General features: G+C 39.0%; 1 protein-coding gene across 2 annotated transcripts in view; it reads right to left on the bottom strand.

Moving 5' to 3' along the window:
* Window positions 1-7,518: 7,518 nt before the first annotated feature.
* LOC121886247 (matrix metalloproteinase-17-like) overlaps window positions 7,519-25,246 on the bottom strand; it is a 112,048-nt gene continuing 94,320 nt past the window's right edge. For both annotated transcript variants that reach the window (XM_042396211.1, XM_042396210.1), the window contains exons 5-10: window positions 23,017-23,193; window positions 22,287-22,389; window positions 20,692-20,774; window positions 19,807-19,959; window positions 19,317-19,574; window positions 7,519-9,369 (exon numbers count right to left, since the gene is read on the bottom strand). In XM_042396211.1, the coding sequence (XP_042252145.1) occupies window positions 9,044-9,369; window positions 19,317-19,574; window positions 19,807-19,959; window positions 20,692-20,774; window positions 22,287-22,389; window positions 23,017-23,193 (1,100 nt within the window). In that variant the 3' untranslated portion in view covers window positions 7,519-9,043. The remainder of the gene's footprint in view (window positions 9,370-19,316; window positions 19,575-19,806; window positions 19,960-20,691; window positions 20,775-22,286; window positions 22,390-23,016; window positions 23,194-25,246) is intronic.

Consider the following 25,246-nt stretch of genomic DNA (forward strand, 5'->3'; position numbering starts at 1 on the left):
AGGCTTAATAATGTAAGGTCGGGAAATAATGAAACCAATGTGGAGAGAGAAAACTAATAATCAGTGTAAAAGGGAGTGTGTCATATATTGATAAAAAAAAACAATTTAAATTGAGCTTAAAGCTACATGCAACAAAAATAAATGTATAAAACAATTTATAGCACAGCATAATGCTGTTTGCATTTTCAGTTAAGCACTTTTCATCATAGTCTGTATAATAATACATTCTTTTTTCTCTCTCTGTCTTATTAGCAAAACCAATATATCAAAACTTGAGAGAAGGGTAGAGAATTCCATATTAGAACACATAAAAACTTCACAGAACATGGTAAAATAATTAATAAACTTATTTAGAAAATAAATTCATTTTTCAGATACAGTTTGACACTACATGTTTGACATGACAGTCTTTTTCACTAGGTTCTCCTTTTGGGGAATCCTTGTAATGAGGTAGGCTAATTTAAACAAAACTATTTTTTTTATTTTTTGTTTTAAGTATGTGGAATTTGTCCAACAATATGCTAAAATTACTCACTTCTTTTAGAATGAGAGGGAATAATACTATATTTCCCCTTACTAAAGTTATAAATGGTGACCACACCATTTTTTAAAAAGTAAAGTCACCACTGGGTGGAGAGAAGGACTATCCTCATCATCACCGTCATCCTCATTATACTGTAAGTGTCATCATTGTGGGCTATAGAGGGTGGCCTACAGGGTGGTTTCCAACACCAGTTTTTCTCCCTGTGAATTAAAGCACCAGCAAAGCCATAGAGGGGGAGAGGGGGAAAAGGGGAAGAATAAAAATTGCACTGCGCTTTGAAACCCACAGCTGATGAGAGAGAGAGAGAGAGAGAGACAGAGAGAGAGAGAGAGAGAGAGAGAGAGAGAGAGAGGGAGAGAGAGAGAGAGAGAAAACAATGTGCAAAGAAAAATAAATAGGATTGTGAGAGAAAACATGGAGAATGAGGGCAAATGAGGAGAAAAGTGAAAGGCAATGAGGAGAGGGAAGGCTGTTGAATGTTTAAATGGAGAAAAAGTACAGGAGAGAGGATGAGACTGGAGGCTAGATGGGCTGAGATAATGAAAAAAATTGAATAAAAACAGAGACATATGGATCAGTCGCAGATGGAAGAACATCAAATAAATGGACAAAAAAAAAACTATAGGAAGATGATGACAGCAAGATCTAGAGGGCTTTTATGAGAGGATAGGAGCCACAAACTATATTATGTGTGAAATATATTCACATTTTTTTCATTTTTTTATGTCAGTATCCAGCATTATTAAAGCTGTATAATGAGTATTTGATCAACTTTTAATTTTTCTGAGCAGGCAACTTTCCAAAGGCTCTTTTAAGGCTGGAGGACATCTGGGTAAAGATTGAATAATAGAAGAAAAATGGAGGCCCTTTCAAGCAATGCAGAGGAGAAGAAGAGGGCTGCTGAGGAGGAGATGTGCAGGGTTCAGGCTCATATGGGGACTGGTGGCTGTCTAAAGAATCTGAACGATGGGATCTCTATAATCTGCCCTTATGAAAAGACGGACTGTGTGGTGAATAATGAAGATTACTGTAGCTGTTAAAAACATGCAGGATGCATTAAAGGGAAAAACACACAAAAACAGACTTAAAAATCAGTTTAATTTATTTCTTTATTCATATAGAAAGCAAAGATGAATGGAAATAGTTTTTTTATGTGTACTATTTATAATACTTCTATTTCTAAAATCCCACTCAGGCCATTATTCCCATATTTTATTTCCCCCTTTACATAAACCAACTTTGGATTTTTATTATTCATCATAAACAACAGAGACCACCCACTTACTGTCCTTCAATCCGGTCTCATGCAGGAATCTCAAGTGTTAAACTTGCAAAAGTTAATAAGATGCTAAATCTAATGTGAAGTCTCTTTGGTTTCTATTTGGTTGGATGAGTTGGTGCATTTCTGGCAAAAACAGTAATTATCATATAAGATTGATTTTTGTCCTTAAGAGGAAAGCCTTTTCACAGTCAGGTGCAGATGATAAATGTGCATATAATTAGCATTACAAGCACAGCAAAAAAGACCGTGATATGAATTCATAACACAAAATACCAGCGCTTCACAGACACGTACCGTCTGTGAGGGGTGGATTATTCAGTGGATGTATTGCAGAAAGGACAGACAAAAAGATACATGATCTTTGTGGACTTGACAGATTCTTCTAACTTGAGGCAGCTCAACAGTGAGTTAATGGATTAGCATTTAGCACACTCTCTGTACCAGAGGAGGGCAGTGGAGGACTGTAAAAGAGTCTAATGGACCTTGATCACATTGTTCACTGTTTTAAGCACAGTTAAAATTAAGGATACAGGTAAACACTGCAAAAAGTAATCATCTTGAGTCATTTTGTCATTTTACCATTAATTAGATCTCATACTAAAATATGATAATAATTATTCATCAGTTGAGTTGTGATGGAAACATTGTCACACCATTGTTTAATATCAATTATTTAAGCGAAGACTTTTATTCTTTTATTCATTTTTCAGATGTTTTGGCATACAGTGGAAGGACCAGTGAGAATACCTTGAAACATTCCACTCTCAGTCCCACTGGTAATCTGATATCAAAGAGCTAATGTACCTTAGCTGATATGAAGTGAGATAGCCGCCAGTTAGTGTATAATACTGGTGCAGTATTATCCAACAACACTGGTGCATGCTATCATGAATTAGTCATGTTGGTTTTCCTGAGCCAAGAATCTGGATACATTCACAGTGCAGTGCAGGTCTGTATAATGATGCACTGCTGACAACAGGCTAAAGTTAGGCTGATACTGTGATACATTCATATATTAAAAAAAAAAAAAGTAATTCAGTTTTCACTCTTCTTCTCTTCAGTTTCACTGTGTCAGAAAGTTTGACTATACAGGACAGTTGGTGTATTTTGTGGTAAGCGGCCCACCAGCCACCATCACAGGTGTCCACTCTGCAGGGGTTTGATCTGACTTTCAATATTTTATCTGCTCTGTGGTTCTCTCAGAATGATTGATTGGTTCTTACTGCCCCACATTAAGTCTGGGCTGGTGACAGTTGGTGAAATGGCCTTCAGGTGTTCACTCTGGTTAAAGAGACACCACAGCCAGAAATGTCCCAATATACTGTAGCGACATATACAAACTTAATGGAAGTCATCTGCTAAGTTTCTCTTTGAATTGGATATTTATACAACGGATCATACTGACATTCACGCATATTAATACACTTACTCGTACATACACACACACACACACACACACACACACACACACAGCGCATCCATGCAAGGGCATAATGACCTGTTTTGTCAGGGCACATTGTACCGTATGTGTGATGCATTTAAGCAGTGTTAAAACTAATGATCACCCAAAGACAACAATGCATGTTAAAAAGCTCATAACTTAAGTTACATATATACAGTATTGTTATGAAATTTAATTTATTTTTTGTTTTATTTTTCACTTACAAAAGCCCAATATTCCTTTTTAGTTAAGTTTGGAATTTTCATGTGGCTAAATGCTGTCACATTTGAATTAATGCCATTTTGCTTTTGCAGTTGAACCAATACAAAAATATGTTTAATATGTTTTCTCATTTCTTTTTGGATGTACACTCATTGAGCACTTATTAGGAACACTCGTGCAATCTAATGCAATCCAATACAACAGCTCTACCATAAATTCTACCTTTACAAAGCTCATACATTTTCAGATTTTGTTGACATTGTCAGAAAGGTAGCAATTCTACTTTATGTTTATTAGGCTATTGAGGTTGTAGTGGGTGGCGGTAGTTTACTGAAGTACATTATACTGAAAAGCATTCCTAATGTTTTCTCCACCCCATTAACATACATGAGGGGGGCAAAATGTTATCAACACGTTTCAATATAATGCACTCCAGTACACCACCACCACCACCCACTAACATAAAGTTGAATTATCACCTACTTAACCTCTTGTATTGGATTGCATTAGATTGCACAGGTGTTCCTAATAAAGTACTTGGTGAGCGAGAGTATTTGTTTCTCCTCATTGTGAACCACTTTGAGCTACATATCTTGTACATCATGAATCATATTTATTATTATTATTATTCATTGCTATTATCATGAAGGACTTTACCCCATTGAATGAGGGCCAGAGGGCAGCCACCTCCTTTATGGCCACTCTTCACTTAGCTAACATCAAGGGGTGTGGCAGTGTGGCACTGTGCCTTGTTCATCTCCTCACTCTAACATCCACCCTTACACTGTACTACCCTCTTTCTGAAAAGGTTGCACAGCTGAATGGTCGCCAATTTTTTCATGTAGATGGATAGCTGCGAATCTTGCTGTGAAGGTCACTGCTTTTTCAAACCTATCTCCGCTCTGAGATGAACTTTTAAGACTTGATCAGCATAATAGTTTTGTCTGCATACTGCATTGCTATGCTCGAGCATGTGATCCCCGCCAATAGGTCATGCCAGATAATTAAACTGAGAAGCTGAGGGGAATTCAATACACTCTATTACAACTGAAGGAGCCTCGGACTCAGGGGAGACTTAGGTATGACTTACTACTGGATATAAAGGTCTTCTGAAGCATCAAATAGCTCCAACTCCTGCTGCTGGAAACACACGTCGTTAACTATCAGACTTTATTAGTGTCACATTATAGATTATTGAAATATTACATTAGCTGCGTGAAGAGATGCCCTCGTAAATACTTTCAAAACTGATCATTCTCCACAACTCTTAATTTCAGTGAAGCTAACAGGTGACTTTTTTTCATTCGTCTAAATAAAAAAAAAGGCAGGAGCTAGTGCCTTTCTCGGAATATGAAATTCACTTTACGGGGTCATCATCCTCATCAGAATTGAAGTAGTAACGGTGTCTACACATTTGCACACCTCTAAATCATTTACATGCAAAGCAATACACCCTGTTTGTTTTGTTTCACGTTCGACTTGTTACCTCTTGAATGATAAATGAGAATAATAAGCCTCAGAAAGTCATGTGCTGCCATTTTATCTCTGGATTGAGGGCCTCTGGGGCATTTCACAGTCATCAACTGATAAAATGTGTCAGTTTGTTTGCCAGAGAGAGGCCAGACTGATGGTCTGGAGAAATCAGGAGTATCTCTGCTCTGTGCTGGGCTTTTTTTAAATTCTGTTGCTCACTCTGCCTGTGTGTCATAATAACATCAACCTGAGTACCCTCTCTGCTCTGCTCTTTGGCGTAACTGTGGCAGAATAATGATGAATTTTGAGAGGTTTCTACATGTGCCCACATGACATTACAGCTTTGTCCCTGTACTCCATGTCTCTATTTTTGCAACACCATCAAAGTGACAATCCCCATGTCCTGCACTGTCACTTTGTCAAACCAGATTTTTAAGAGTGTAAGCCATACTTCTACTCAAAGTTTGGACTGAAACGTAAAGGTGCACCTTTCCTTTAGCCACTCTCCTGGCCGCCTCCCCTGGCTTGCATGGGCAAAAGTTGAATTCAGTGACCTTTTGTGGAATGCAGCTGCAGAGTGTTGCCAGAGCAGAGCCCAGTCTGACAAGTCTGTCAAATGATTCAAGCTTGAACCAGCTCCTTCTGCAGACCCTCCGCTCAACCTTACTGCCATGCATCAACTGGGGGACGGGCTCTTGAAGCATCACCTTTCCACTGTGCAGTGACTGTGGGAACAGTGGTGCACACACAAATACATATACACACTGTTTAACAGAGGACTCAACAGGTCTATTCTTCTGCACAGGCTCTTAGAATTGTATTTCAATTTACTGTGGTAGTCAAAGGTTGTGTGTTTCTGCTAAGGAACTATATGATCAACAACAAACAGCAGTGATGTTCTTCTTCTGTAATTAAAAAAGAATCTACTGTAGATCTTTAGTTTTCTCCAGATGTTAGCTATATCGAGCTAAATGTCTGGTGTCTCTTTGTCTTTCATTTCTTTGTTTTTTTTTTCTGAATGTCTCCCCACTAAAACCCAAACCTCATCATCAAAGCTGTACCAGTGGTTTCATTCATGCTTCCGTCCAGATGTTCATCACAAAACATAATAATTATGGTAAATTTTCCATAAAGCTGTTATGAAAGAAATAAAATACCATGTATAATATGTTATTTGTATATTTTGTGTGTGCACTTTTGTAATCAGTTAATAAATTATACTGTAGGTCCTAAATCACAAAACTGTCACAGTTCAGAGCCTCAGGAGACAGAGAAGTCTCAACATTAATGATGCAATTCTGGGTGACCGGAAATATTTCACAGAATTGTCAGGTTTAGATGTATAAATTGAATACAGTGAATGCGGAACTGCTGATAAAATAATGGAATAAAAAAAAGCTTAAAATCAAAATTTAACAGTTAAAACATACTTTTTGACACTGCCCTCATTATGTTTCTTTAAGCAAATACCTACAGTATACACACACTGTTTTAATTCTAACAATTAAGTTTGACTAAAATAGCTGCTAAAATAGGATCAGTTGGACAAACTGCTGGAAAGTGACCCCATCGTGCTGCATTTGCCCCTGGGAGTAGGTCCGCTCTCCCTGTGGCCGCCGAGCCATACCAGTTAATTAACACCATTCAAGTGTGTCAGGAGGAGGGAAGAAAAATTGCTGCTCTTAGTGGTGTCACACCCCGGCCTGCAAGGCGTGACAAAGGGGAGATGCAGAGAGAATAACAATGAAACCATTTTAAACCAACATGATAATAAATTATGAGAATTTGGGGGGAAAAATATTGAATAGCACAACAGAAGTATTACAACAAAATACAACCATAATTGTGTTTTTGCATGTAATCTCAGGACAGAGAATTAAAAAAAAATGCAATTATAAACAGAACAAATGGGGAGCTAACAATCAAGCTGTAGGCTTATTTTAAATAAAACAAAGAAGTTTAGTAGTGCATATTGTGGTGGAGGTCATCTGTAGCCTCTGAGTTAATATAATTCATGTAATTTTGAAGTGAGGGGGAAGTCTGTGACCGACATCACGTTGCAATGTGCCCGAGCACTTGTCTTACTTGTTTGCCACCAACTGTTCACTTTGATCTCTGAGTTAGTGGTATCTGAGCTGCAGAATATTTTTGGATCAGGTGGCATTACTTCTCTGCTGTGATTCCCTAAAGAAACGTGGATATATATATCCTCTGCCATCAAATCGGCTCATAAAACAACTCAGAGTGAGAGTGTGGCGAGATTGGCGTGGTTCATGATGAACAGCAGTGACCATCACAAGAGAATACGTGCTTAAACAACATCAGAGAGATGGAGAACTGCTCCCCAGTTGCTGTCTGCAAGCTGTCATGTTACCTTCATCTGTCTTCAAGCCCCGGCTCCCTTTAAATGACACTAAATAATTACACACTCAGCCCTAACAGCCGGATGACTCAAAATATAATATCTCAGTACAAACTCATGTGACCACTCTTGGCCAAGTCATTCAGATTCTTTTATTTTTCTACAAAAATATTTTACATTAGAAAACACACCTTCAAATATACACTCCACTTGCAACATTTCAACTCAAATATATCTGTGTCTATATTTAAAGGTAAATATATGAGCAAGAATAAATCCAGTTGCTATCTTGTGAGGTCGACTACGGACATCATCAGAAGGAGCTTGGATTGATGAAGGAAACTGTCCAGCGGTGAGGAAAAAGGCTCAGTGAACTCTAATCTGATCAAAGCAATATGGAGTCACAACCTATCCATATTCATTACAAAAATATACAACAAAACCAATATTGCCTCTGATAAGGACAGGGGATGCTTCTGCACCAGGGGTGGAAGTGATGAATTCATGGAGATACATGAGCAGCAGTTCTAAGCAGTTCTTGGATTTGAACTTTCTGAATGGCAAATGAGGTCACTCATCTTGCTTCCTTCATGCCGGGGCACCCTTTTCTTTATGTAGCTGTACTGGATGGTATTCACCTGTCTACAGACCTGGATGCCATTCATCTACCTGTCGGCATCCTAGCATGCCATTCATGTGTCTTCCTTTCAACATTCCAGGGGGCCATTCATCTGTAAACCTAACTATCTACAGTATATCCCAAGGTAACATTCACCTGTCTAACTGTGGCATCTATATCCCAATGTGTTATTCTTTGTCCTGGTTGAGTCTGTCAGGAAACTTTTCTGTTGAGTAAAAAACATGTCTCTTTCTCTAGGATTGGTGAACCAAAACGCCAACCATGTCAATCACCATAACCTTAACTGTAACCAACCTGAACCTAACTGTTTGATTGGTGGAGGATGCTGGAAGGTGGTAAGCAGCCTGGCAGACGTTTGCTTATTTAAAGCAATGGTTTGACATTTTGGGAAATTCACATTTTTGCTTTCTTGCCAATAGTTAGATGAGAAGATTTATACCACTCTCCCTTATATGAGTGGTATGCTTATATGTATGCTTAAATTCTCAAAATGTTGAACTATTCCTTTATGGTAAAAATGTACCCATCTACCTATTCACCTGTCTACCTAACTGTTGAAAATCTACATCCCAGGATGCCATTCACCTGTCTACCTGCCCTTCATTATTGCTCTAAACTTGCTGTATATGAAAAAAGTAATGAATATAAGCGCTGTTAGAGTACTGCTGTATTTAATGTGTAACATATTTCTGATCAGTCCACTCATTAATTAGCCTTCTTTGCAGAGATGACAGTTTAGCCATTCAAGAAGAAACTAAGAGATAGAGCTTGTGATTTTATGTAACTCAATATGTAAAGCACGGTACTAGAATTGCCACCGCCAGTAGATTGATGCCTACTAGGCATACCCTAGTATGATATTATGATAACTGTATGTACTACCCATACTGCAAGGCTCTTTAAATGACCATTAAATGGCATGTGAAATAAATAACACAAAAATAAGAGCAAAAACATACTAATTGATATTTATATGAACAAAATTTTCCAGTTTGTATTTAGACTGAGTGTCCTCTGGCACTCCATCAGTGAGTCTCTTTCTTGCACCCAGCTTGAGAACTTTGTCCCATGCTTTGGCATCATAGCAGTTCAGAGCGGAGGGCTAGTGAGAGCGTCCAGAGAGGCGGCAGTAGCCAGATGGGAGATGGGGAGGGGCGGTTGCCTAAAGGCGAGGCAGTGTCAGAGGTGCAGGAGCACACCTCGTATCCATTCTCTGCGTGGTCTGGGTGATGGTGCACGTTGACTCTCGTCTCGGTGCTTTTGGGCTCTGTGTCTGGAGAGTCCGACTGCATCTCAGTGCACAGCAGCCAGTCTTTAGCGATGAGGCGGGGGTATCCTGCCTCCACCTCCATGTCACTGCCCGGCACTCGCCAGTACTCCTTCCCCTTGAAGAAATAGGACGAGCCTTCACAAGGAGAGAGAAGAAAGGGGTTACAGGGTTGGTATGTGTGCACGTTTTTTTATGTAGAGACAGTGACAAACTAGAACATAAACAAAACTTCACAAAAAGTGGAGAAGATGTCTTCACCCTTAATGCAGACCTTGTATTAAAATACTGCAAACACAAATATGTTAGCAGGATTATTGAGGAAGACAATGTATTACTAAAAATGTTCTTATGCTGCTTTATATAAGGTGTTTTTTTTGCTTTTGCCTACAGCATTGTTTTCATCATGCCATTTCTCTCTCATCACCTTTTTTATTCATCTCTTAAACCTGTGATTTCTCCATTGTTTCTGTCTGTCTCTCAGTCACTGCTCATCTTAAGAGGTCATCACATCTTCGTTTCTCTCTCATCTCTCTATCTCACTGCTCTGTCTTCATCCTGGGTTTGTGGAAGCAGACTAAAGGCAGATAAATTCTTTGATGTGCCTCCAGTTCCCTGGCCCTAAGGTCTGTGTATATGTGTGTTTTGGTTTATATAAATATATGTATTTCTATGCGTCTTTCCGTGGAATTAGGCTTTTTTTCCCCTGGGAATATCCCTCCCCTCTTTTGCACATGGCCTGTTCCCACACAAACACATCAAAGAGCTTGGACAAAGACCTCTGAAGCTGGCGAAAGCTCAGACACAAGACAGACCTCTAAACACCTGACACCTGGGAAAAGAGCTTCCATACATTCAGCTGGGGCTTTCTGTAGGGGAGAGAGGTGATGTTGCATGCTCCCAGTGAGAATGCCCTAAAGGACTGAGTACCTCCTGCTAATTGGTTGTTTCTTTGCCAGTTTTGAACATCAACAACTGCTTTATCAAAGCCTAATCTAGACAGCCAACTGGAGGGAGCATTCATATAAAGGGAATGTAAAGGGTATTGGCTTGGCAAAGGTTACCAAAACAATGTAATTTCAAATAAACATTATGAATCCCTATGATAAAGCATGTCCTCAGCATCTGACCTATTTGTTAAAAAACAGCAGGCAACCTTTCTCCAGGACCAGGGGGACCAACTCCAGATCTGAGGCTATGGTCTAGTCAAAGGAAATGTCAAAAACAGGCACATGCTGATATAATAATTTCATAGTGTGATATTCTTAGACTAAACTATCACAATATATTATATGATCTCTCTATATTTTTTTAATGTAAAATGTACTGAATACATTACTTTTTACCCTAAGATTTATATCACATGTCTTTTGAACCCCTTCAATCACAGGCCAAAAACTGCAGTTTTGTCATATTTCCATTTATGTGCCTCTCAAAGTATCTTATTAGCTTCAAATATGGGTGTATTGTATCTTCTTCAGAATAACCAGGACTATATGAAAATGAGTAATGAATAATTGCATTCATGTATGAATACAATTATGTAGAATGTAGAATTAAAGTTTGCCTAGAAATATTTTGTTACAAAATGCATTTAAGAGAATGGCAGAACATGGGTCAAAACTGACCTGAGCAAATGATTTTGTGTATGTTATGCATTTTATTCAATATTTCATGAATTCCTCAACTAAGTTATTTTTAACATAACAAAAACTAATTGAATGTTATTTTATTTTTGCATAAAAAACATTTTTGTATCACTACCCCATAAAAGCACAACATGGGTCAAAAATGACCCGCATGTATTCTCAATGGAATTGATAGGAACCTTTGATCTGTTTACATATGTGTAATTAGGAACTTATTTTATTGCAGATTGCTCCCTTCCAAGGAGAGGGATTCGGGAATGTATTTTGTAAGAACAATCAGTGTTTCTGAGTGTTATTTAACTGTTTTGTCTGATTTTACTGTTGTAGTACATAGTTAAACTATGGGCACATAGTGGTGGTTAAGTCTATGATTACTTATGTTTATTCAAACTAAGAATAATTGTTATAGCACCATGATCCAAAGTGCTGCCAAGGAAAGACTTACCGCCTCAAAACAGACTCAAAACAGGCAAACTGACCAGCCACCAGCAAATATGGATCATAGGTCAAAGTTAATACCCCATTGTCCAATCAAACTGAGTCATAAGAATTTGTGACCTCCTTTCTGATCAAACCGCCTCACGTGTCAGTATCATTGACCCTCTGTCAGATCAAACTGTGTCACAGGTCAGTGACATGACAGTTAACAAGGATGGTTGCAATCATGCCAAATTTTTGTGTGACATGGTTATAGACGTGATGCTTGCAGTACAAGTACAAGATGAGAAGGCAATTCAGAGCACCGATTCAGTATCTGAAGTCTCAGTATCTGTGCCGGAGCGAAGTGCGGTGGCGAGCTGCTATTTTCCTGCGGCAGACTGAGGTTATTTCGTCACAAGTGCTAGTTTGGTATCTTGGTGACTCACCATGCGCCACAGGGGGAGGGGAGAAGCAGTTGAGGGTGTGGCAAGCTCAATCCAGTGGCACACTGCAATCTTTATTCATGAGTGCGCCTCCAGAAAAGGGAATTCAACTTAAAAAAGACATCATCTGCTCTTGGCAGCATATTTAAGCTGCTGTATTCATATTTGAAACTTTTTATGCCTCAAAACTTTTAAGGTTTCCTGTGAGGAAAACTCTCCACAGGATTCCTAAACTGTCAGAGTGTCGTGATGGGGAGAGCTCTGTGTTTAAAGGGGATCAAATTAGCAAATAGGATTGGCCACAATTCTCACAGCCCCCAACACGCCCACCTATAATGTATGATAATGTATTCTTTTTGATCCCGCCCCATACCCAAGTGTGCCACAGGACAGAGCAAAAGTGCGCTGGGCACAGCCCTGGCGGGCTGAGCAGGGCACACTTGACTATGATCTGTCCACTGGGTTCATGAAAATAGAGCCCTCTGAAGATGATGATCCCGCATGTGCCCCACAGGATCCAAATGTAGTGAGTGTTCCTGAGGGATCAGCTTCACATGATTACTAAAAGCATATTTCACTACAATGTTTGAAAAGTCAGCGGTTGGTGCTCTCAGTGTGACAGACCTATGTGCAAGGATCATGGTGACAAACACACCGAGGTTATATGATATGATTGTCCATGATGATGGATGTTGACACTGTTAAATTTGTAAGTATTGTTCACCACAGTCTTAATGGTTATTAAAATTGCAATCAAGATCAATAACACTGTAATCAATTATGTGATGTGCTATAGTGATGTGTATATTATAAAGGGAAAGTTACAAATACATTTCAAGCATTAATTGTTTTGTATAGTCAGAATTGTTGCAAAAACAATACATTTGAAACAAGTATGATTATGTTTTTTGACTCTTCTTAAAAAAAAAAATCATACTGTTGACTTCCATGCTGTGGTGGTGGTGGGACATTTTTCACCCATGTCTGCAAATTTAAGTTGTGTACACAACATTTTTTCTCTACATAGCAAGGCAAAGAAAATTATATAATGACATAATAATAAAAACAAAATAATGAATTCTTAAAATCCTGGGTGGCACATGATTGTGCTTCAAAGATGAATGAAACATTCTGCTTTGTATCGAATAATATTGAAAATCAATGCGGGTCATTTTTGACCCGTGTTGTGCATTAAAAGGTTTTGAATATGTTGTGCATCACAGGGTTAAAAAAAACAGTAGCACAGATAACCAGTGGAATCTAGAGATTTTCGGTTAAACTAAGAGTATCATGACCTATGAATAACACAGACGTGTTAGAGAAACGCGACAAGTACAGAAGTGGTACAACAAAGTAACTTTTACACAAATTTTATAGTCAGACCATGTCATGACCTTTCTTCATGGGGGTCAAGAGTCAACAATATGAATAGTTCACTAATCCATCAAAACTAATAAATAACATTGGCAATTACTGAGTGAATTCTTAACATTCTCGTCCCTTATTAAGGACAAAAGGAAACAACCAAACTTTTATGTGCACATGTTGCTTGACTGGATTAAGGATCAGAACTATTGATATGTTGATTGACAGCAAGATACACGAATTGGTTGGTGCGCAAGTCTCACTTTAACAGTGGACCTCACACTGCATTCTGCTGGGACAGATAGGGTTAAACTGGTTTTATAAAGAACATATGTATGTAAAAAATGATTTTAGGTATTTTAAATATCCATTTTACACAGAATATGACGGAGTAAACATAACTGTTTTGGTCTGTTTATAAGGGACAATTCACACAAATCAATCTAACCCAATATGATGAAGCTGAATGGTTTTTTTTTTCAAAGAACTGAAATTTTATGTCTTTGGAATAGAAATGGCCTTAGTGTTCATTGCCGTTAATATTACTTGAGTCTTTCACAGTTATTTCATCTTTCACATTTTGTGACTCATTAAGTCTTATACTATTATCCTCCACATCTGCCTATACATGCTGCATAGTGATTCAATCAAGTTTTGAAATAGGCTCCCTAAGCTTCGACCTATTTAGCCAGGGAGTCTAAATCTCAATGACATGATGAATTTACTTTGCAAGTACTAACTGTGAGAGAAACGTCAAAACAAGTAAGCTGCAGCCACAAAATCGTATGTGTTATGTACACCAAAAGCAGACCAGAGGCATCAAACTGTCATGCTGGCACAAATATTACAACAGCAGAAATATTCAATGAAACTCACAACTTGTTCAATAATTTCAGTCTTTACACTGCAACCTCATGCAACCTCATGCAAAACTGTATTATTACAGTATATTTCTAAGTGGTACATTGTGATTATTTTTATATGTGCAACACACACTAATAATGAGTCTTTATAATGGTTAATGTCAGTCTAACACCATACATAATTACACAGGGCCATCTGTGAACTCACATATGCACACATACATTCTCATGCTTACTTATCTATGTGGGTTTTATAAGAGGTACTAGATATTTTATAGGAGGTAAGAGACAAGAATGTTTTACAAGCACTATGCTGTAGTCCGTAAAGATTACCGACATGGCAGATTCAGCCATGACATGCTCCAGTAATGATCACATCACCCCACCTCCTACCATAAACTCAGTCTCGTTCAGTTACCAAGGAGGAGGAAAAAGAGAAGGTTAGGAGAAGTTTTAAAAGGGAGGTGAAAGAGAGAGATAGGACGGGAGGAACACAAATGCATCAGCACACACACTAATTGAATGATATATACTATGCATTTGAACAGATGTCTTACTGGTTAATATAATTGCATGTGAATATCACCTCAGGCTTTCTTTAATGATTGGTCTAATTTATGTTGTTAAAACCATTTCAGTGAGTTGGACGCCAGTAAATGTCTGATGGGATTATTTGTACATGGATGAATTTATGAGAGCCATATTTTAAATGTGAACTCAGTACATTTTCAAGAACATGTGTTCAGTACTTCAAGTGTCTTCTGCTGTGAATGTTTCCATTAATCAGTAATCATTGTATGGACATATTTCTTGTACTAGATTAATCTGCTTTCTTCCAACCACTTTAGCCTGTTAATTAGAAAGTTTCAACAAGGGCAGGTAAAATGTGGTCTGTGTGACAGTTGTCACACAGTGGATGGGCCAGTGGCTGACCACGTCATAAAAAGTATCAGCCAATACTCGTGACATCCATCTGGCACTGACACTTCTTCCCTGATGTGTTTCAGAGATTCCACTCATTATAATTATATTTTAGAACCAGTTCAGTTGTATATGAACAGAAGGTAGTGCCCATGCTGTCACAGAGAAACATTTTTATTGTTCAGTGGCAACAGATAAGTAGGACCCACTCAAAAAGAATGGAGTCTTTGCTGTGGTCACTGAGAGCCACGAATAGCTGAAATGATGCTGTCTGCCATCTGTGTGTGGACTGGACTTGCACATCTAAGTTTAACAAACAAGTCAGGTCGAGAGTGGAGATGAGCAGAGACAACTTGGGGCTAAGCTGAGGGCAGCACAGTGAAGAGAAGTCTTCAACACAGTGATTTGGTGAAACTGTGATTTAAAATACTGTCTTATGTTAATGCACTTAAAAAAACCTCTCAGATTCTTCTTTTGTGTATTTTTGTCATGGCGAGCACACTAACAAATTATGCCATTGAAATCATGTGGATCAACCAAACAGATAGATATAGACTAACACACAAATACACACAGAGGAACATTACAAACATCTACTGTTCAAGTTGTAATTACTTGTTTATAAATTATTAACGTCAGTTACTGACTGTAGTTGGCCGAATTTCCAACACATTTCAATTATTGATCAACCTAATGTCTGCAGGTGGAAGTTCAAAGCCAAACTGGAATGATGAATTGGGGATTATGTTCACAAAGAGAAGAACATAAATCTTAAAGCAGTATTAACTGACTTTCAGGCTTGTAGCAGTAAAATAAGCTGTAAAAACAACACTGACATATTATCACTTAATAAAATAGATATGATGAACTTGTTAACAGATGCCTATCTATTCATCCAGCAGACACACAATAATTCTCTATGGGTTTATCGCTATGAGTGATACCTTTCACATTTAAAGTTGTCATTTGAGTCATTAAAGGGGACCTATTATGCTCATTTCTAGCTCTATATTTTCATTCTTCGACTCCATTAGAGTAACTTTGCATGATTCACAGTTAAAAAAACTCCTTATTTTTCTTATACTGGCCTTTTATGCAGCCCCTCAGTTCAGCACCTGTATTTAACAGGCAGTCTTAGCTCCTGTCTCTTTAAGGCCCACCTCCTGATGGGCCCACTCTGTTCTGATTGGCCAGCTTTCCGGAGGCCTGCCAAGGGGAAGCTGCATCTGAGTCCTGTTAAGTTACTGCTGATGAAAACCCAACATTTCCTGCTTTACTGCTTCATATTAAAAGTTTTTAAAATACTAAATAATGGGAGACTTTTATTGTGAAGAATTTACAGGAAATTAAATGTGTTCCTAACCGAATTAGCAGAGCTTGGTTAGTGGTGCTAAGAAAACAGTTCACGACACAACAAGATATGGAGATATTTAGATCTCTTTGTTCAGCGTATCAGTTAGAAATAATGCAGGGAGGAATAGAATAATACAAACAGCCATGGTGATGATGATGTTTGATGAAGAGCAGCAGATGACCAGCAACAACAACTTATTTTACTTTGGCGTGCTGTGCAAGTGAAAAACACTCACAGCGTGCTAGACTACACCAAAAAGAGTGAAAAAATGCCATAATGTTAGCGGAGCGGAGCAGTGAACTCCTGCGCTGTGCGTGGAGCAGATGTCCATATAAAGAAATCTGTCACAAGCCGATGTCAGCTTGGGCTACAGTAAAAAAAAAAGTTGGACACTGAATGTTCAAAGTAGTCTGAAGCCGGTGCTTTTTGCTCACAGGAATTACTTCTACATACGTTTACTTCATTATTTGACACTTTGGCCATGCTTAACATGAACATCCAACACTGTAACATTATATATATGACTGAAAATAGGGAAAAGCATAATAGGTCCCCTTTAATATGAAAACATTTATTGGTGCAGCTTTACATCAGTTTACAGCAATACATTTCTGCATGAGTAAATGCAAATTCATGCTACATTGGGTGCATAAGTAATATGACATATTTGCTCATTACTCATTACTGAGTTATTTAATCAGGATAGTTTCGATTGTGGACTGAGATGTTATGTGTGAGTCAAATCATAATAGGAGCAAACAAAGTGCAGACTCGACCTACAAGTATATAGAGATGTAAATCAAGATGTTAAAAACACAGCTAAACTGATAATAAAAACAAACACCAACCTAAAAAACTATCAAAACTATCATAGTCTGAGCAGCTCATATTAGTATTAATTTTGCATGGTTCAGTCAATGCAATATAGTGCATATGGTGTGTTTACTGGTGTGTTTGTATGTATGTGAGACAGCCACTGTGACTGGCTGAGAGGGTTGATTGCTATAGGGAAGAAATTGATGCTGAGACAGATACTGTGAGGTCTGACTCACTGAAGCGTTCAATAAAATGCATGATTGCCCAAAAGAGACAAACTCGGCAGATGCTCTTAATGCCTTTTTTCTTGCTTTAGAGTCATTCATGTCTTTTACGGAGGACAATTGCAAGCTGGCAGACTGGTCAATTGTTCAAATGGCAAACTTCAGATTAAATTTACACTATGCTATATGAATTTTAAAATAGCTTCTTCGTAGCATTTATAGCCGTTTTTGTAATGATCTCTGCCCAAATTGAAACACATGAACAACAGAAAACAGCTAAATGTCTTCTATGTTCTCTTTTCAGTCTGTCACAGCCAACATCTGATAAAGAGTAGGACACACAGCTCAGCTGACAAAATTGTTATTTTATGGTTGACAAAATCAACATAAATAGAGGCTAATGACACAAAAGCTGTGTAATTGGCTATATTGACATTGAAAATGAGAGATTTCGGAGAAATTAACTTTACTGCCACACAGCTGACTGTAACTGGGCAGCTACAGACACAGACGGTTACTCAGCAAATTTAACCAGCTTACTGTGGGCAGCTGAGATAAAACTGAGTACATCCACACTAAGCCGGTTAAATTTGTCAACACATCTTTTTCTCTCCATTTCAACCCTCAATCCAGAATACAACTGTGGTTTTCTCTCCCAAAAACTGAGCTTTTCCAAAACAGTCTCCAGAGTGTGTAAAGCTCACACTAAAACGCCAGCTTGGTGTTTCTGTGCGTATGGGGAAAACTGAGGTTTTGCAAAACGATGACACAAGCTGCCCAGTGAAGGGCTGTGTGGCACTAAAGTTAAAAAGGACTTTATGTCATCTCTAACTTTCTCTGTGATCACTCATTTAAAATATTGATATAGCAGATTTGGTTAGCTGGGCTGCCTGTCTTACTCTTAACCAGATGTTGGCTATGATGCAGTTTGCCAACTGATAAAAGAGAACGAAGAAGAGAGGATTTAGATGTGTGGGAGATGGTATCTACAAAATCAGTCTGGAAATGCAAATGTGCATGCAAGTCCATTGCTACCAGTAGTTCTAGAACGCTGATTGGGCCAGAAGCGCATAACTTGAAGCCTTACAACATAGATTCTCGAGTGATCTTGGGATCTCATGAATCCAGCTGCCTTGCAAAGTAACTAAGGTTAATACAGGAGGAATATTCTCTGTTGGACCTCCTTGATTAGATTAGAGATCTTGTCATCCCATCTTAGTGTTTTCCTAACGGTGCTCCCCATGAACCTCACTGACTCCCCTGAGCTCACAGTGGCAGCTTGGATTAATGGGGAGACCAGCTTGTGGATTTATAACACCCAACACGGCTCTGTGTTTGCAGTGTAAAGGTCAAGGCTGTTGTAGGCGAGCCAAGATGCCAGTCTTACAAGCACTTTCTGGTAGACTGACTCAGTGTCTGTAATCTAAAAAGTTTGCTGTCTGGAAACTTGAGCAGCTTGCATGCATAAGGTCCCTAAAGGCAAACATACTGCTGTGCAGTTCATTTTCCATAACCACAGCTCACTTTTTATGGGTCACTGATTATTTGATATTATTTGCAAAGAACCTAGATATCTATATGTCTGGATGGATTTCTGTGTGTATGTATGTGTGTGTGTGCAGCTACTTCATTTATGCTATGTTAATTGTTTGTAGCCTTTAGAAGAGGAGCTGCCAGCTAGTGCTGCAGACCTGAATAATGACAAACAAACAGTTTGTCAAAGTGAGTTTTTCATATAAAATTTCTGGTCTCCAATTCCAAGTCAGGATTACCAGAGTGATGCAATTTTCCCTGACTTTTCACAGTTCCCTTTAGGGCCACAAAAGATTTTCTAAACGTCACATTTTGAGTAGTGTTCCAGTGATAAGGAAATTTCTATTTGTGGCTCTGTTTAGATTTTGGTATTTATTTGTATGTTTTTTTAAATCTCTGTGATATTCAGAGACATCAGCTTTACAGCGATTTGACAGTTAGCTGAAGTAAAACGAAAAGCAAAGAAGAATTAAGGGTGCCTTTTTATGGCTACTCACCATCAGACCACCTCATGGCATCATCCAGTTGTGTCGGCAGCCCCTTCCAAAGCGTACTGTCTTTAGGGTAGCCCAGGTCCATACGTCTCAGGTGGTCATCGTAGCGCCAGTAATGGCTGTCCTTGAAGAAGTAGGTTTTGTCGTTGTGCATCCAAACAAAGGCCGCATCCACACCCTCCAAGGGTAGGCCAAAGTCACTGATTGGACGTGGGTAACCCTCTTCCACGTTATTGTCTTTAAATATCCAGTACTTTAGACCTGAAGAGGGTGGACAAAGAGGTAATAATTGAAGGAAGAAATAAACTGTATAGTTTGGAATGCATCCAGTTATAACTGAAACACATAAAAACATTAATATCAACTGTGCCTGATATGGAGTTGCATGGCAACAAAGACATACCAAAAGACAGTTAACTAAATCCACACAGACAAATGAAAAGTAGATGCTAAGAGAATCTTGAAATCAAATTGTAATACTTCTGCACTTCACCTTTGAAAAAGACTATTTTGTGGTCCCCGGGCCTCTCATACACAGCGTCCACACTGTCCAGATTGGGCGGAAGGCCCCTCCAGAAACGATGGATCTCAGCCGGGCGCAGAGACACCAAGTGCTTCTCTCTTGTTAGTCGCCAAAAATACTTTCCTATGACAGAGAGGAACAAGGTCAGTGTGAATTTCCTCACAATATCTTTTAGGTGTCTATTACAAGAACAGCCATGTTTACTTTTTAGTGTATAATCATATTGCAAGTCTTACTATTAGAAAAATTGAGGTTACAACAATGCCATCAAGTCAGTCTAAATTTCTATTTAAAAATCATAATTTTACTACATTGTCACCTTTATTTTACTAACTTTATATACCTTTAAAAAAAGGATTTGGCAATATTACAGTTGGGCTTGTGCTTGGGAGCAGAGGTGTAACAGATTAGCAAGAAAGGGGACCTTAGCTAATATGTATGATGAATTGTTAGGTTATAAAAAATAATTGTCCATATGACTTTATTAAACAACAGAGTTCTCTTACTTTGCAAATGTATTAACCACAATGGCTAATGAGCCAGAAACATCAATTTCAAGCTAAGCCGATAACAACAAGACAGTCTGGGCCCTATAGGAACATTTCATTTAGACTGCAGATTATGTGATTGTGTGTAAGCCTGTGAGTAGAGCCCTGGGAGCCACACATGACTTGGCTTTCTATTGATCGCTGGAGCCACCAGTCTGCCCTATACCCAGCCACCCTGTCCCTTACTCTTTCAATTTATGTCTTCTCCATTCACCTCTTTTTCTCTCTTCTCTCTCACTATCACCCTCTATCCATCTGCCTGTCCGTCTGTCTCTCTTGTTCACTTTCTCCTTTTAGGCTTGAATACCTTTGAAAAAGAAGGCCTCCCCTCGTATTTGGGCCACAGCATCAAAGTGGCTGGTGCATCTGTCTGGGGCATCTCGCGCCAGCCTTAGAGAGATGGATGAGCCACGGGGAAAGGTGGAGGAAGGAGGACAGAAAAGTTGGAGATTATAGAAAAAGATCAGGACAAAGGGGACAGGAGAAATACAAAGTTTTCTTCCATCAAAAAACAGAGAAAACGGGAGAAAAGTTAGCAAATAAAAAGTTCTGACATAAAATGAAGCATCGCTTATGCAAGGTATACATTTCAACTAAGAAAGTTCCAACCCAGTAAATCCAATTTGCATACTCAAAAAAAAAAAAACCAACCATGTGATAATTGCAGTCACCCACGGAGAGAGTCTGAATGTGTGCAAGCAAGTGCATGTGTTCCTTCAATTAAATAGGCTAAACATTAGGTGAAATGCTATCACGCTGACACGTTGAGGTCCCCCAGTGCATTTATCCCAGGGGCTAATAAGTGATTTAAAGCACTGACGTGGTTGGCCTGCCAATGATGAAGCCATTAGCACCACAGGGCTGCCACTGTGAGTGAGAGTCCACCAGCCCTCGTATTATCAACAAAGATCTCCATTCAGTGCTCTGTTAACACGGCACCGCTGCCTAGTGGTCAGCATTTGTGACCCTTGTCAAGCATAATCCAGCATTTGCACGCATCATGTCCTGACGGAGGAGGTGAAAAATGAGTAATGATGGCAGTAAAAGGCAGAGTGATGAGGAAAAGTGGGTCTTTGGTATATTAATATTTGTATGTGTGTGTATGCATGGAGGTCAGCAAGCATTGGGCATTGCTGGCAATGTAACCGCAATAGTTTGATTACTCCCTAAGTAAGCTGCCCTCCATTAATTCAAGAGACATCAGAGTACAGTTAACTCACTTGAAAAACAACAGTCTCTGCTTATATTAGTTGGTAATTAACATATCAAAATCTATACCATTAGCACCATGGCAAGTTAACAAAAATACAAAGGAGTTCTTGTTTAGAGCATAAATGATCAAAGTAGACTGTACTGGATAGGATGTGATTTTTCTATTTTGTCCTGCTCATTGGCTATTACATAACATCTCTTTTAACGCCAAATGATCAGTTACTGCATTAAATTTGTAGGCATGGTGGCCAGAGGATAAAACCTACGTACTATGGTAATCTGCTGGTCTTTAGCATCAGCACATTGCAATAACACTGACCACATTCATGCTCCTGAGATGAAGAGCCCTTGAGCTTGTGTTGTGTGTGCCACCCTTAAGCCAATCTTTCCTTTTTAGCTCTCCTAGAGGCTCCACACTGCAGCATTTACGGGCTGTTAGTGAGGCTTTATACTTTAAACTTTGCCTTTCAGTGTTTATCTACAGGGGGCATTTATCCCAGCCTCTGCTCCAACATCTTTACTAAGGCAGAGACAACAAGGGCCTGAGGGAACTTGGAAAAGAATAAGCCGAGAAAGAGACACAAAAAAAAAGAGGATGAAAGGGTTGAGGTGGATTATTTCATGTGTTTGACAACCGGAAGAGTTGAGTTCTTTGTGCTGCACTAAAAGGACACTGGATCATCTACTTACAGGACAGTGGATCTGTTTTCAGGGAGGTCCAGCAGGACAGGAGGTTCAGCTGTCTGGGAGGGGTTGCCTGGTCGAATGGTGTGGGACACTGAGTCTCTGACACCTGGGAGGGATATGTGATTAAGTCACAATGAATCAAATAAACATATTAAAACATCAGTGCTGAATTGATTAATTGATCTATTAATTAGTTGGTAGACAACTCAGTGGTTTATAATTCCTTCTCAAATGTGAAGGTTTGCTGCTTTTGTTTTATATCATTGTCAACTGGATACCCATGTGGGGTATCATCAGTTTTTTGTCATTCTGTAAATTAAACAATTATTCGATTAATGGAAAAACTAATTGATACTGAACTAATCTTAAGTTGTTACCTCAGTTTGTCCTCTTTTCTCTTTTTAATTTGGTATATATTACATAAAAGGTGTACTTTCTGTCTAAGTGTCTGTGCTTTTTAAAAAAAATCATCTTCCTCCTTCACAGTCCTGTCCCTCACTATTCTTCCCTGCATTTCATCCTCACCTTCATAATCATTATTCCCCCTCCCGTACGCTGCTACTCTCTATATCAACGAATGATGTGATAAGGTCATATGCCATAAAGAGGTCCAATTAACTCCATCCATGTTTTCATTAATCAATGAACTTGCTCTACAGAGCTCATCAATTGCTCTCTCTCTGTTCCACACAAACACAAACACACACAAATCAGGGGATGGATGATTCCTCACCGTAGAGCTGCCAGACGCGGACCTTGTCTTCATAGGGTAGGTCGTATTTCAGAGGGTCTCCTACAGGACCCTGGTAGTATGGTCTCATGATGGACTCCATGGCTGAGGTATGGCCCAGGCCGATGGCGTGACCAAACTCATGGACTGCAACCGCAAATAGATCCATCCCATGAGAGTCTGAAGGAGACAGAGGGAGAGAGAGAAGATATCATCATGCTTTTTTTAAACATGTCTTTATTCATCTTCTATTGATTAGTAATTGGTGATTGTGTGCCTTTTATTAAAGATTTATTGTATTTTCTTTATTGTATCACTGTTTGTGTTGTTTTGTATGTGTTCTCCTGTTCGGCTATGAGTAAATGTAAATGCTCTGATATATAACATTTATATACTGAATTAAAAATTAAATTAACATGAATAAATATGTTGTGTCATGTATTTTGTAACAATGCATATTTGAACTTGAACTTGAAACTGAACTGGAATAAAACAGGAAGACACACACCCTGCACTTTTGAAAACTGCAAAATTTGCACCTCTTCATCTTTTAAACTGGAGTTATTTAGGTGAGCAGTCAGTCCAATCAAACAAGCAGCTGCAGAATGCTGCACACAGCAAATATTTCTTCCCTACAATCGTTGCTGTCCACCATGGTAGTAAATTACTTAACAAGGAAATTGCACACTTAAAATCTTAGACACAACTCCTCTTCCCTGCTCTTAGCATTTTGAAATGAACCTGCTTCCTTTTGGTGTGATAAGAGGAAACAGTCACAACGGACAGTGATGCAAGAGATGAAGATACTGTTAAAGGAGCCACAATGAGACATGATAAAGATTTAATAAAGATCTACAATCTCAGCTTCAGCTTTGACAGAGATCACCTTGCTGCTTTAAGTGTGTGACTTTTGTAGAATCAACATGACCCCTGTTTGCATGTTTATCCCTTTTATATGTGAACTCTATAGGTTGTCAGTTAAGAGGCGTGACAGGCAGTTCTGGTGGCTGTGAGTGCTGTTAGGCGTGTGGTGTAGTGAGATAACTATGGTAATACTGCCTGAGCCCCTGGGCTGCCAATCAAAACCTGAGTGTGGAAAGACACCTAAAGAGGCTGCAGGCTATTAAAGCACATTTCCCTCGATGTTCAACTAAAAAGAAAAGGCAAAGCCTCCAAAAACTCCTTGTCTGGCTCTGCTAAGCAAGACAAAACCAGGGGTTTAGAGATTTAGATTTGCAAAAATGTGAGTGCCAGCGTGTCGAGCCAAGCTAGCTTAGAGTTCCTTGGTGGCTCGGCTAGGCTCATTCTGTTAACCTTATGTTGGCCTCGACTTGGGAACAACTCAGTGCTGTGCTCTGTCAAAAGACAAAGGACAATTGGAGACATGCACTTGTGCTTACAACACCTGGGATACTCAGAAGCCAAATGCCAAGTCTAATCTACAACAGCACACGGTGCAGAGAGGAAGGTGGATAAAAGGAGGGATTGAGGGGGAGAGAACAGGGATTCAGAACAAAGTAGGTACCATGTCATCGTATTTACAGTCCATCTGAGGTTGACAGAAAATACCTTATACCTGCGGACAAAGTCAGAGCGGACAGATTTGGGTGGATGAACGAGATTCATTGAGTTAGACACCCATGGAAGACAGAAATAGAGCAGAGAGGAGAGAGAGGAAGACAGAAAGAAAGGTTCTGGGTAAACAGTGACAAGCAGAATGATATCACTACATCATAGAGGGCATGATCAGTAACATACACCAAACTAATGGAACTGTTCTCAGGGTATCAAAAGATATTATATTAAAAAAATCTCATTACTCAGATGCACAGTAAATACAATATATTAAGGGGTGCTTCTACCTTGGATGCAGCACGATGTATCCAGAATGCTACAAAACATAGCCTGCAGCATTTGGTTAAAAGTTTAATAAGGTTGGTGCATCATATATTGGATAGAAAGAAGCAGGAGCCCAACTAGCCGAGGGCTATCCTTTTTATTTGATGTGAATCATTGTAACGTTGTCACCTTGCAATACCTGGAGCCAATGACTCTAGAATCTGTGTTTGTATCAGGATATTTGAGGTATACAATTGTTTTTTAATGATGTTTAAAGCAGGTCATGTTAAAAGCGCTGGGATGAAACAACACATTTACTTCTTTTGTTCATGAGCATGTGGGTGAAATTAGAAGATGAAAAGCAAACACAGAGGATGATGATACAGCAATTCCA

Source organism: Thunnus maccoyii, chromosome 19 (genome assembly GCF_910596095.1).
Source record: "Thunnus maccoyii chromosome 19, fThuMac1.1, whole genome shotgun sequence".
In the NCBI taxonomy this organism is placed as follows: domain Eukaryota; kingdom Metazoa; phylum Chordata; class Actinopteri; order Scombriformes; family Scombridae; genus Thunnus; species Thunnus maccoyii.